The sequence below is a fragment of the Hemitrygon akajei genome, chromosome 21 (genome assembly GCF_048418815.1).
Source record: "Hemitrygon akajei chromosome 21, sHemAka1.3, whole genome shotgun sequence".
NCBI lineage: Eukaryota > Metazoa > Chordata > Chondrichthyes > Myliobatiformes > Dasyatidae > Hemitrygon > Hemitrygon akajei.
Genome location: NC_133144.1, coordinates 10,730,456 through 10,745,305, shown reverse-complemented (window position 1 = coordinate 10,745,305; position 14,850 = coordinate 10,730,456). Strand labels below are relative to the sequence as shown.

General features: G+C 42.6%; 1 protein-coding gene across 1 annotated transcript in view; it reads right to left on the bottom strand.

Moving 5' to 3' along the window:
* Positions 1-1,739: 1,739 nt before the first annotated feature.
* vps33b (VPS33B late endosome and lysosome associated) overlaps positions 1,740-14,850 on the bottom strand; it is a 48,452-nt gene continuing 35,341 nt past the window's right edge. Inside the window, exons 16-23 of the mRNA XM_073024790.1 lie at positions 13,973-14,027; positions 13,349-13,395; positions 9,793-9,925; positions 7,499-7,572; positions 6,809-6,910; positions 6,174-6,249; positions 4,665-4,781; positions 1,740-3,090 (exon numbers count right to left, since the gene is read on the bottom strand). Of these exons, the coding sequence (XP_072880891.1) occupies positions 3,011-3,090; positions 4,665-4,781; positions 6,174-6,249; positions 6,809-6,910; positions 7,499-7,572; positions 9,793-9,925; positions 13,349-13,395; positions 13,973-14,027 (684 nt within the window). The 3' untranslated portion in view covers positions 1,740-3,010. The remainder of the gene's footprint in view (positions 3,091-4,664; positions 4,782-6,173; positions 6,250-6,808; positions 6,911-7,498; positions 7,573-9,792; positions 9,926-13,348; positions 13,396-13,972; positions 14,028-14,850) is intronic.

Below are 14,850 nucleotides of genomic sequence, written 5' to 3'. Positions count from 1 at the left end.
CTGGACGTTGGCAGATGGAGTTTAATGCTGAGAAGTGTGAGGTTCTACATTTTGGCAGGAATAATCCAAATAGAACATACAGGGTAAATGGTAGGGCATTGAGGAATGCAGTGGAACAGAGAGATCTAGGAATAACAGTGCATAGTTCCCTGAAGGTGGAGTCTCATGTAGATAGGGTGGTGAAGAAGGCTTTTGGAACGCTGGCCTTTATAAATCAGAGCATTGAGTACAGAAGTTGGGATGTAATGTTGAAATTGTACAGGGCATTGGTGAGGCCAAGTTTGGAATATTGTGTACAGTTCTGGTCACCAAATTATAGGAAAGATATCAATAAATTAGAGAGAGTGCAGAGACGATTTACTAGGATGTTACCTGGGTTTCAGCACTTAAGTTACAGAAAAAGGTTGAACAAGTTAGGTCTCTATTCATTGGAGCATAGAAGGTTGAGGGGGGATTTGACCGAGGTATTTAAAATTTTGAGAGGGATAGATAGAGTTGACGTGAATAGGCTGTTTCCATTGAGAGTCGGGGAGATTCAAACGAGAGGACATGATTTGAGAGTTAGGGGACAAAAGTTTAAGGGAAACACGAGGGGGTATTTCTTTACTCAGAGTGATAGCTGTGTGGAATGAGCTTCCTGTAGAAGTAGTAGAGGCCAGTTCAGTTGTGTCATTTAAGGTAAAATTGGATAGGTATATGGACAGGAAAGGAGTGGAGGGTTATGGGCTGAGTGCGGGTAGGTGGGACTAGGTGAGATTAAGAGTTCGGCACGGACTAGGAGGGCCGGAATGGCCTGTTTCCGTGCTGTGATTGTTATATGGTAACCCTGTAAGGTACAGATCGAAGCTAAGCACCAGAAACTTCATTGTTTGGGACATAACTTTATTCTATCTTTCTATCTATAGAAAGATTATAAAGCAATCGCATAGTAATATTTTGAGCAAAAGATGTAATATATTTAAGTAGTGGTGTAAAACAAAGGAGAGTTGAAATCATAAGTAATTGGAAAAAGGTAGGTTTGAATTTTTCAAAGAGCATGACGTTGGAGGAGGTCAAGCAGCATGGAGGAAATAGTTAAATGTCACAGATCAACACACACAAAATGCTGGAGGAACTCAGTAGGCGAGGCAGTATCGACAGAAAAGAGTTCAGTTGACGTTTTGGGCCAAGACCCTTCATCAGTGCTGATAGCCAGTAGGAAAAGGGGTGGAGCAAGAGCAGGTGGGTGATAAATATTTAAATATTTCACATGGGATTCAGCCCACTGAACTAGAGCAAATACTAATAATTGATTCTTGAAAATTCTGGGTGATTTAGCCAGTTTTCCTGGCAAAGTCAGCCTTTGCCTAAGATGAGTATATTCAATATTTTCATAATATTTCATAATAAAGAAAATGTGAAATTGTGATTAACATTTGATGTTACCTTCTGGAGTTTAACAGGCACATCCTTAAACTTGCTGATGGAAAATCCATCAAAACTGAGTAGCCTAAAGATATGAGTTGTGCTTGAGTAGTGCCTACTCTGGTGAGGCAGCAGACACCAGCCATTTCTCAATAGCGTGGAGGGGGACAGTCTCCATCAACTCAACTAGTGGTGTGGTTGCCTTGAAGTTCCACTGAGCCACACTGAGGGAGTGCTCCAGATGATGCCTTTCTGAGACATTAAATCACTAAGGAAAGGGCCTCAATTAAACCAGCTTTTGGAGAAATGAATTTCAGATGTCAGCCTCTATCAAGTATAATAAAACATTTTTTCTTTATTGTCACATTGTGTACATAAAATAGTTTAGATCAGTGCAAAGTGTGATTTCATAGTTTTAAAGCTAGCACTCTACAGACAAAAGTCCTCAGAAACATGACAATGATTCCTGTTGGTTGTGCTGAGATCGCACATCTTATTGTAACTGCTAGAGTTTGATTCAGAATAGGTAACTGGTACATCTAACATTTCATATTGTTGTACATTTTGATTTTAAGAGGAGGAATGAATAAGTACAGCGGGGCAGGAAAATGGAATTACAACAGACTGTTTCACTGAAGACCTTGGTTCAGATGAAACAAATTACTTTTCTCTATCATTTCTCCTCTCTCCACACCACGTTACTGTAAAATATTCTGGCACATTTTTCTGAAATCAAATAAATTACACTTGGCATCAAAGTGAATGATTTGTTGTATTAGGTTTTGATATCCTATCACCTCTGTGATCAAAGATTTAGTGAAGCAGCCCTACTCCACCACTATTCAAAGTGAAAAGCAGGGATATCACCCAGTGTCAAGCAGACATTTATCCCTCAAACATCATTTCATCAAAACCAGATTAGCTGGTGAGGATCTGTGGCAGCTTCTTGTGCCCAAACTGATCTACATCATATTCCAAAGGAATAATCCCCAGCAACACTTCATTGTAAATGAAGACTTCAGGTGCTAAATAAAGAGGTGTTTATGTTTCTGATCTCCAAACTTAAGCTGATCCTAAAGTTTGTCCCAATGGTGTATAGGGCAGTCACAGATTCTGGGATCAGGCAATTCAGCCACAGACTTAGTGAATGACAGAGCCACTTTGAGAGGCCAGTTCCTATTTCCTCATGTTTCTGTTTGCTGCTATTCAAATCCAGTTCTTTCAAGGTTTCTGCCCAAGTAATTGCACCTTGTTTATCACTCTATATCGTGCGCTCCCTGAAACAGAAGTTGCATTCATAAATTCTTCTGACTACCTATTAAAGAATTGGAGGTAATTAAACTGAGCTCTTTACTCACACTGTGTATCCAACTTATAGGCACCAAGAGGGTAGCCAAGATGGAGATACTCGGGCCATGTCCAAAGTTCCTTCAGAACTTGACTTTCACTGCTAAGACTCCATCCAGCTGACTTAAGAAGGGGTCAAGGGAGATTTTGCTTTTGCATTTATTACTAGTTTTAAGCAGTCTCATCAACCCACCCCTCCCCCACCATCCTCTGCACATTTCCTTCACTGAGGCCTTGCTTGGAAATGGCTGACGCATTTTTACACGTGTGTTTCCAACAGAGATTCCAGCATCCGAAAACTGTTTGTGATTGCCGTGGTAACAAAAACAAACTTATATCCTGTATAAGATAAACAAGAAAATGTTCAGTTAAAGTCAAATATTAGCATAAAATATCATTTTAATTTCCTTTCCTGTCTCTAAGTCAAACCACTGAGTTGCGTTATAGCACAGTTCCATACATGCAGATTGTCCACTGGTTCTTGCCTCGTGATTGGCCATTTTACAAATGCACTGGAGAGAGCATTCTGACAATCATCACCCAGTATGGCGGCCCCAATGCACAGGATTAGAAAAAGCTGCAGAGAGTTGTAAACTCAGCCAGCTCCAGCATAGTCTCCCCACCCTTTTCAAAAGGCAATTCCTCAAGAAGGGACCCTCACCAATCTCTTCTCATTGCTACCATCATGGAGCAAGTACAGGAGCCTGAAAATCCACATTCAACGGTTTAAGCACAGCTTCTTTCCCTCTGCCATCAGATTTCTAAATGGTCCAGGAACCCATGACACTAGGTCAGTTTTTGCACTACTTGTTTATATTTCTTACTGTAATGTATAGTAATTTTTTGTATTGCACTGTATTGCTGCTGCAAAACAACAAATTTCACGACTATATACAGTCCTGTGCAAAAGTCTGAGGTACCCTCACTATATATAAATAGGAGTGGGAATGGGTGAATCCCCTCCTGCTCCACCCCTACTCACCAGGTATCATACACACGCTGACCTTTTGAGGAACTAACCAAATTATCTCAAGCATCTAATCTTGTGTGACTTTGTTTTAGAAGTTATTCACTGAAAGTTCCTGCTGAATCTGTTTCCATCACCCTTTCAGGCAGAGCGTTCCCAATCACAGCAATGCAACATGGTATGTTTTCCTCAGGGCATCTGTGTTTTTTCCTAGGAATTACATTAATTCATGTTTTCCTTCTGGAACTGGAATTAACCAATTGTATCAGCCACCATTCTGTTCTGGTGCAGATTCAGTGCAGACCAGAGACTGAATCTGGAAGCTTCTAACAGCACAGGTTCCTTGTGGGTCTTACACTCCCCTACAGTGTACCAGGAGGGGCACAGTACCGGTGGCTCTGATGACAATCCAGGTCAACGTAGCAGCTATTACAGTGTGTGAGATGCAGGCTCAATTCCCCTTGCTGTCTTTAAGAGTTTGTACGCTCCCTCCGTGACCACATGGGGACATTCAAAAGACTATGCTGACATCAAAAGTGTGATGACACTTGTAGGCTGCCCACAGCACATTCTCAGACTATGATGGATGTTGATGCAAACAATGCATCTCACTGTATGTTTTGATGTGTATGTGACAAACAAAGCTAATTGCTTTCCCCAACCCTTATAATTCACTATTACAGAAGTACACTCCCTCTATCATATATCATTTAAACCACAGCTTCTCACTCAGAAGTGGGGAAAGATATCTATTTGCTGACCCAAGCTAACTCTTGTCAAAAAAGCAATTTTCTGGAGGGACTCAGCAGGTCAGGTGGCAAAGGAATAGTTAACATTTTGCATTTTGATGCAGGGCCTGGCCTGTAATGTCAGCTACTCCTTTGCCTCCACAGACGCCCACTGATTTGCTGAGTTCCTCCAAAAGAGTAATTGCAACTCTCGTTACCTTTCTCTTTGCCCAGGAACCTCAGTGCAGCGATTTCTGAGAAGGTGCAGCCTCCCAGAAAAAGCACGAGAATGACCCGCTGTCCACTGCTGCTGGATGCTGCGTCATCGGTTCTCTCTGGAGAAAGAGACAAGAACAGAACATCAGAGACCACAACGTAAGATCAGGACACATAATGTCCATCATGTGTGCGAGGTTTTGATGAAGCTGCCCAGGGGATTGCTGTCTTCGTCAGACAGCCATGTTGCTGAGTGTCTGGAGTTACAAAAAGGCCAGAAAAGGTTGGCAGATTCTCAGATTCATCTATTTATCACATGTACATTGAACATACAGTGAAATGCATCCTCTGCATTAACAACCAAGAGAATGAGATTTTTAACAAACCTGCAGTATTTTCATGGTCACCAGTGCTGTGATTAGCTTTTTATTCCATATTTATTGAACTTAATTTCCACAGATGTAGCTCCAGTAACTTCACCATTTCCACTGCAACACACACAAAATGCTGAAGGAACTCAAGAGGTAAACAGCATCAATGGAGGGGAATAAACAGTCAACATTTCAGGCCAAAACGTCAACTGTTCACTTCTCTCCATTGATGTGGCCAGACCTGTGAAGTTCTTCCAGCATTTTGTCTCTGTTGCCCATGATTTCTAGCATTTCTTGTGTCTCAACCAATTTTTTTGGGGACTGGTAGTTCTTTATTTCACTTCAGTAATGCCTGACCCCTAGCTCCCTTCCCAACATCCCAAGAACACATTTAGTTCAAGAATACACAATTGCCCAAACCGCAACATTTCTCTACCATCTTCTCAAGAGAAATAAATCCGCCAACATAAACACAAGCATCCAAGAAACTATAGCTGTCATGGGTATAGTTTGGAACCATGTGTGAACCCCAGCAGAAAGCTGTACTGTACTCCAGTGGTTCAAACTTCAACACAAATTTATTATCAATATACGTATATGTCACCGAATGCTAAGCTGAAGTTCATTTTCTTGCAGGTATTCACAGAAATACAATAGAATCCATGGAAAACTACACACAAAGACTTACAAGCAGCCAATGTGCAAAAGACACACTGTGCAAATACAACAACAAATAATAATAAACAAGTAAATAAATATATAATTAATTGGAGACACCAACCAAGTCCAATTCTGCCATCTACAAGAGCTACCCATACAGTATATAAAGTGTAAAGAGTCAGAAAGCGACACACACAAGATGCTGGATGAGCTCAGCAGGTCAGGCAGCATCCTCTATGGAGGGAAATAAACATTCATGCTGCTTGACCTACTGAGTTACTCCAGCATTTTGTGTGAGTTGCTCAAGATTCCCAGCATCTGCAGAATCTCTTGTGTTTCAAAGTCAGAGAGGAGTTGCGAGGTGGGCGCTAATGCCCTCAATGTGTACCCTACTAGTTCTACAAGATAATGGGCAGAAACCGATATTAAGAGCATGACGCATTCTAGAGACAGCCCAGTCCAGATCTATCAAACACTTACCAAAGGTGACAAATTCACTGCTGTTTAATAAACGCGACACTTCCTCCATTCCTGCCCAGCTGTCACGTTCCAGCACCTGACAACACAAAATTATGCTGTGCTGAACCTGGGTCTAGTGAGAGAGAGAGGGGAGGAGAGAGCACCATGCATTCACATATCACAGCAGACTGTCCGGTGGAACACTATGAACAGAGAGAAGGGAAAGTACCTTTGAAGTATTAGATACGTGGAGAGCATGATTAAACACAAGTTGAGAAGAAGATTGTGCCTTTTTGACGATGGACAAGGATATAGGGAGCTGGAGGAAGGGGCAATGCAGATGGGGAACAAAAAGGTGTGGTTAGTTTTGAGTAGGCCAGTTAGAACAATGATAATGGTAAACCAGAGCTAGAAGTACTGGGAATCCGAAGTGAGCCAGGAGCATCTACGAAGTGGTAGTCCTATGCGGTACTCCACACTCAGAGAGATACACACTAACAGATTAAATCAAAGAAGTACATTTCAAATACAGCCTTGTATGAATCAGTTAAATAGGGCATTATTTCAGGATTAGCCTTCCACATGTACAATACTGGACAGGTTTATTCCCTTCACTATTTAGGTATGGCTTCAAAGCCAGATTGTTCACAACTTACCTGTTCTATGATCTTACAGCTCAGTGGAACGTAAGCACCACTAAATACATAGGCCATGTCTCGTGGCACTTTCAAATCATATTCCTCCTCTGTGCGGGGTATCTGTCAAGAGATGGGAGATGACACCAAAAGCTCTGATACAGAAAATACATCGAGGTGTAGAGATGGATGGAATGTATCTTACCACAATTACCTGAACATTAGGGGCCAAAAAATATATACTTTAAAAAATTAGTATGCTTCTAGATGCAATTAATTTCCACACTATTGCAGATTGAGTTTGGACAGGTTTACAATATCCAAGTACTAAAAAGAAAATCAGAATATTTGCAAACCACCCATCACATTAAACCAATGAAAATGGGACAGGTAAGGAGGGCTATGTTCTGGGTGCGGGTCAATGGAACTAGGCAGAATAACAGTTTGGCATGAATTTGATGGGCTGAAGCACCTGTTTCTGTGCAGCTGTACTCTAGCCACTCTTTCATTTTAAGTATCTTTAGATGTATACTCAGCTGCAGTCAACGAAGAATGCTCAGCAACCTCCATTCAGCCCCAGCAAAGGGTCACTGAGCTAAAGCATCACTTTAACTTAGATCAACAAGTTCGAACAGGACCCATCCACTCTGTTTGGCACATCTCCTTTTAAACATCATCCCAAATCAGCAGACCATTTGTCTGGATCCTTACCAGGTTGAGCCGCTTGCTCAAGGCTCTGAAATTACTTTTCCTGGCCAGAGATGAGAAGGCATCAGTCAACTTCCCTGAAAATTAAAACAATTAATATTACTTAATTATATAACATCACAATGCAGATAAGCCTGGTTAATAAACAGGTTTCTGCGGCAGCTCAGTACTAGAGATTCCGTGAACATGGTCAGATACCAGTAAAGTCTATCACGCTGGTGTCAAGCACAGCTCAGCATAGTCCAGGCAGTACATCACCAGTGAAACAAGTGAAAGTATCAGAATCAGGTTTATCACTGAAATATGACCATCAAGACAGTGTAGCACAGATGTGTATCTAATATTTCAGTAATATTTGAGTAATAAAATATATTTGTTTAATTAAGCATTCTTTGTTTACACGTGTCATTATGAGTTATATGTGAGAAGTATGTGAATGGCATACGTTATCACACCACCGCCTCATAAGTGCACACCTCACTAAAGTAAAACAAAGTAGACTCGTTATTCCTGGCAGTAATGTCTTTCTTTTGATTAGTTTCTGGAGTTACAAAACCTAACAGTGTGCAGCTGTCCATGCATGTCATTACCGTGTGTGTGCTTATCTCGGCATTCATGGCTACGGATGTGTGTCAGGGCAAAGCTGTGTGGAAGTGCATGTTTTCTTGAATTTCAGAATCATAACCAGAACAGGTTTATTATCACTGACGTACTGTATGTTGTGAAACATGGCAGCAGTACAGTGCAGGTCATTAAAAAAAATAACTGAAAGTTACAATTTTTAAGAAGTGCAAAAGGGGAATAACAAGGTACCATTCATGGGTTTGTGGACTGTTCAGAAATCCAACAGCAGGAGGAAAGAAGCTGTTCCAAAAACGTGAAATGTGCATCTTCAAGCTCCTGATGGCAGTAATGAAAAGAGGGCATGAGAGGGTGATGAGGGACCTTAATGATGGATGGTGCCTTCTTGTGGCATTGCCTTTTGAACACGTGGAGGGGAGCGAGTGCCCATCATGTAGCTGGCTGAGTCTCCTACACTCTGCAGACTCTTTCAATCCTGTGCAGTGGCCCCTCCATACTAGGCAGTGATACAGCCTGTCAGAATGCTCTCCATGGTACATCCATAGAAATTTGCTGGAGTCTTCAGTAACGTACCAAACCTCTTCAAACTCCAAATGAAGTAAAGCCATTGTCATGCCTTCTTACAGCCTGCATCAATTTAATGGGCCCAGGACAGATCCTGTGAGACGTTGACACCCAAGAACTTGAAGCTGCCCATCCTTACTACCACTGACCTCCCAATATAAGGAAATACATAGGGAGGAGTAATGCAAGTATTTGCAGGAGGTGGCTCAGCTGGGGAAACAGACTGTCCTCTGTAGCAAAGGCAGAGTGCCAAGGGCTATGATGTCTGTCTGCACAGTGCCAGAGTTAAGGACTCATGTTTATGCAATTGGGGGAGGATCCAGTTTTCACGGTGCATATCGACACTAACTACAGGGAAAGGACTAGAAATGATGTTCTACTAACAGTTATAGGCATCCGTTAGTCTCGTGAGACCATGGATCTGCGCCTTGGAAGGTTTCCAGGGCGCAAGCCTGGGCAAGGTTGTATAGGAGACCAGCAGTTGCCCAAGCTGCAAGCCTTCCCCTCTCCACGCCACCGAAGTTGTCCAAGGGAAGGGCACTAGGACCCAAGCAGCTTGGCACCGGTGTCATCGCAGAGCAATGTGCTGTTAACTGCCTTGCTTAAGGACACAACATGGGAAGCATTAATGTAATTGTTCAGGATATTGACGAAGCCACACCTGGAGTACAAGATAAACTGCATTGGAGGTCATCCAAAAGAGATTCACTAGGCTAATTCCTTCTGAATGGACATGAGCCAAACCCTGGGCACTACTCTCACCTTTTTTGCTCTCTTTTTGCACTAGTTATTAATTTTATGGTTATATTTCTTATTGTAATTTATAGATTTTTATGTATTACACTGTACTGCTGCCACAAAACAACGATTTTCACAACATATGTCAATGATATTAAACCTGATTCTGTTTCTGATGACGCTTTCCACCTCCACCACCCACTCAGGCTGTGAGCTCCACTCCCACATCTCTCACGGAGATAAAAAAGTATTCTACAACTCCCCATTGGTTATTTAAACAATTACCTTCAAATTTCTTCTCCCCAAATCCCTACCCAGGTTGGGAGAAAATAAAACTCAGAATTTCTCACACTTTAGGTTACTGAATGAACCTGAGATCTGAGATGACTATTTGGTTCTCTTTGGCTCCTTACCCACTGCTTTGTCTGTCACCAGCTTCCCCATGGTGCTCTCCATCGCTGTCAGTGTTTCTCCGGTTTGCTGCTCTGTCAGCAATCCTATTTGTTTCAGGTTGGCAAATGTCAGGAGATGTTCATATCCATAACTCTGGGGATACACGTTACAGAAGAGAACAACAAATAAGTCTGATTAAGAGATTAACTTTGTTTGTTACGTGAACATCAAAACATACAATGAAAGGTATGATTTACCTCAATGACCAACACAACCCAAGGACGTGCTGGACTCGGTCCACAAGCGTCACCATGCTTCTGATGCCAACATGGCATGCCCACAACTCACTAACCCTAACCATATGTCTTTGGAACGTGGGGGGAAACTGGAGCACCCGGAGGAAACCCGCACAGGCATGGGGAGAACGTACAAACTTCTTACAGACAGCAGGGGAAATTGAACCCCAATCTTACAGTCGGTGCAGTAAAGCATTACGCCAACTACCACCCTAATGTGCCGCCCAAAGTGACCAGTCAAATCAAAACAGCCATTAGATTAGATTACCTTAATCTGTAACAAAACCTGCAGCGAAGGTAAACTCGCCAATGGGCCTGCTGAAGTTTTGTGTCAATACTATAACATTCTACAATTGGATTAAGTGGTTACTACTGACAGAGTAAACCAGAAGTCAGGTCCTTAAAGTTCCCATTATAATCCACTCATTACAGGCCAACTTATGAAATCAGGGCGCCACAGTAGCGTAGTGGTTAGTGCTCACTATTACAGCTTGGGCCGCCAGAGTTCGGAGTTCAGTTCTGATGTCTTCTGTAAGAAAGTTTGAATTATATTAATTGTTAGTTATATCAATCAGTCATAGTAAATGTCCTGTGATTAAGCTAGGGTAAAATAGGGGGGGTTGTTGAGTGGCGCAGTTCAGAAGGCCAGAAGAGCCTGTACTGCACTGTTTCTCTAAATAAATAAGTTTCATAATGTTATGTGAGGACGTGGATAACGCGGTGCACATTTCCACCATGTCACACTGATCAATAATGGATGTTAAGCCAAAGTCAGCTGTACAGTGACTCGCCGTTTGCTCCAATCACACTAAAGCTGGATTGTGTATCAAATCACTATGTCAACTTCACTGCCATGTATCTCAGCTTCTGGGTGTCAATTTCATCTAACATTTACCGTATCAATTAAATGACTGGAGGTGCCTGTTGAGTCTTCTGTGGTGTCCCGTTAATAGCATCGTCACCAGTTCCACATGGATTTACCTCCACCATTCCATAAAAACCAGCAGAAGCTCCAAAGACCTCGTCCCTGGGAGAGGAAGGGTACACCAAGAAGATGGGCTGCATCTGGAGACAACCTGAAAAATTGGCCTGGGACTGAGGACTCTGGTGAGCCACAGTCGGCGGCCTATACCTCAGCAGGGGTGATAAGGGTTTAGTATGCAACTCCGTAATATAAATGACAGTTTTGACAACTGTAATTTCAGCATTGCACCAGCCTGGTCATCTAAATATGATTCTACAGCACTATCGCACAGCACTGGAACATTACAGCAAAATATAGGCCCTTCGGCCCAAAATGTTGTGCCAGCCTTTTAGTCTACTCTAAGATCAATCTAATGCTTCCCTTCCATGTAGCCCTCCACCCGCCTATCTACAAGTCTCTTAAATGTTCTTAAAGTATATGCCGCCACCCCCACTCTCTCTGTAAGAAACCCATCTTTAACATTCCTTCCTACACTTTCCTTCAATCTTAAAATCATGCCCTATCGTATTAGCCATTTCCACCCTGGGAAAAATGTCCATCCTGTCATCTTCTTCTTAAAACCATCACTTCTACTGGGACATAGGCCACTGACAGCAGCTCGCCAGAGTCTGTCCTGGGCCGATAGAAGGTTGATCAGCCCTGTGGCTTACACTTCACCACATGACCTCCTATGTCTTCTAGGTGATGACCTTTCCTCTACAAGGGCTGAGGTCTTTGGAGCTTCTGTTGGTGTTTCTGTAGCTGTGTTTTTTTTACGGAATGGGTTTGCTAGCCCCTCACCCAACCCTCCTTATGTCGCAACCTGGCTTGGGGCCGTTCATGGTGGAGTTCATTCAGTCAATGCCTCTTTTCAAATCACCTCCTGTCCTGCTTCGCTCCCAAGAGAAAAACCCTAGCTCACTCAATCTTTCAGACAGACAGACATACTTTATTGATTCCGAGGGAAATTGGGTTTCATTGCAGCCGCACCAACCAAGAATAGTGAAGAAATATAGCAATATAAAATCATAAATAATTAAATAAAAATAAGTTAATCATGCCAAGTGGAAATAAGTCCAGGACCAGCCTATTGGCTCAGGGTGTCTGACACTCCTAGGGAGGAGTTGTAAAGTTTGATGGCCACAGGTAGGAATGACTTCCTATGACGCTCAGTGTTACATCTCGGTGGACTCCTTGTAAGATACACTCCCTAATCCAGACAGCATCCTGGTAAATCCCTATCTAAAGCTTCCAGATCCTTCCAATAATGCAATGAGAGCTGAACACAATATTTTTAGTGTGGTCTAACCGGAGTTTTATAGAGCTGTAATATTACCTCGTGGCTCTCCCCGACTAATGAAGGCCAACACCCCATACGCCTTCTTAACCACTCCATCAACTTGTGGGAATTTCAGGGATCACTTCCAAAGAGTATCATTTCACACTTTTCCCAGTTGAACTCCCAGCACATCAATGAGGGGCATCAGCCTATCATCACTTTTAGGAAAGGCAAATGTACTCCAGAGATAGTGTCTGTGGGGTATCTGAGGTATCCCAGCTCTTCCTCTGTCATTCTTCTCATTCCCTTCACACCACATTCTCCCAAATTTCATCTGCTTTCTAAAACTCTTCCTCACTCTTTCCTTTCTCTGCACTTTTTCCTCACCCCTTCCTAATGCCCCTTGCCATCACTTCCTCCATTAAAATCCCTTCCTCAGTCTCTCCTTCCACTAGCGCGCGTGCACACACACACATGCACACACACACACGCACAGCGTCTCTCCCTCTCCCTGCCACACCATCACATTTACTCTAATTGGTTTTATCCAGTTTAAACCTGAGTTCCACAGTAGCGTAGCGGTTAGCATAACGCTATTACAGCTTGGGCCGTCGGAGTTCGGAGTTCAATTCTGACATCATCTGTAAGGATTCCTTACATTTCCCCCTTGGAATGCATGGGTTTTCTCCAGGTGCTCTAGTTTCTTCCCACAGTCCAAGGACATACGGGTTAATAGGTTGTTTGGTCATGGTCAATTGTCCCATGATTAGGCTAGGGTTAAATTGGGGGTTGCTAGCTCAAAGGGCCTGAAGTGTCTACTCTGCACTGTACCTCAATAAATAAATAAATGATCCTAAAATCATCAAGGAAAGGCTAGTGACTCAGTTTTCTCTGGTTAACATTTCACACTCAATCCACAAACACGTGAGTGGTAGGATCGCAGGGACAATCCCACCATAAACCTCCCAGTGCTGCCAAACATCCCAGATGTCCCACCCACAAGTGTTCCTGTAGCAGTAATCTTTTCCTTTACTTACCTGCAGATATTGTGTTTTCAATGATCGATAATCTTTAGAAATCAGACCTGGTGGAAAATACAAATACACAAGACAGTGATCAGAGCAGAACTGACAACACTGAAATCCTGACTCTGTATGGTAACACTTAGCAAACCTCTGCAGTGAACTGATAATATTTGAAAGAAAAACTAATCTGACAAGATCCACGTCTGTAATCACAGAGAATTTAAAGGTTGTGTTCAGTATTCTAAAGGAAAAGGGAGAAACTGGCTGTAGATATAGCTTCAAGATCAGAGATTTTCTTCTCCTAGATGAGCTGACCACCACAGCTGACAAGGCCGATCTGCCCAGAACGACTGGTTTTAAAGTGCCAGTAACCCACCTTTGCCCCCTCCTCCTGTCAGTAGAAACTGTTCCACTGGGCTTAGTAACCAATAAACATGGGAAGGTCAGGAGCTAGACTTGGCTGTCAGAGGCTATTTGAGATTCACGCCATTGGGGGCATTTAATAGTTAGTGGGAGCTTGTCCCCACTATAAACCCCCTCCCCCACCTCCACAGCTATGACAGCCTTAGGAACCATATGCACTTTACCGCACTGCATCCCCACTCATGGAATGATTTACGACGGTTTCTGACTCACCACTTTCTGTTAGTGAAAGCAGACACATCAGCCGAAGACTCTCAAGGGGAGAAATCTGAAAAATCAAGTCAGGAGAGAGCAGAAACAAATGGGCTGTTTATGGGAAATATTAGCACACAGGCTTTACAATGCAAAATGCCTGCAGTGGAAGTCTGTCATTCTCTGCTAGAGGGTTTCCTTTTCTCTAACATCCAGCCAAAGATGTATTTGCTGAAGTCCCTCTGATGTGAGATCTTTTCAGTCACTATTTAAGATACATTTGAACAGACACTTACGAGTATGGACCTAACGCAAGTAAATGAGATTGGTGTTGATGGCCACAAAGATCAGCATGGATGTGATCGGTCGAATGGCTCTCTCTGCACTGTATTTCTCTATTGGCTGATAAAAATTACAGCCTGACTTTAGTCTCTTCTTATGTGCAGGAGGACACTGACCAGCAGGAATGGGAACCCAATCTTATTTTCCTCATTATTATAAGCCAATTCTGTTGGTACTTGGGCAGTAACAACGGAGTACAAGACTCCTGCCCACACCTAATACACCAGCAGTGAATCAATGATCTACATCTTCAAGAGGTGGTACTTCAAGGAAGTGGCATCCATCATTGAGGACCTTCATCATCCAGGATGTACTCTTCTCTTTGCTACCATAAAGGAGCAGGGACAGGAGGCTGAAGATACACACTCAATGTTTTAGGAACAGCTTCTTCCATCAGATTTCTGAATACTCCATGAACACTACCTCACTTTTTGTTCCATTTTTACGTGACTTGTTTATTTTTTTAGTATATTTCTTAGTGCAACTTGTAATTTTTTGAACATATTGCACTGTCCTTCTGCCACAAAATAACAAATTTCACAACATATGTCAGTGCT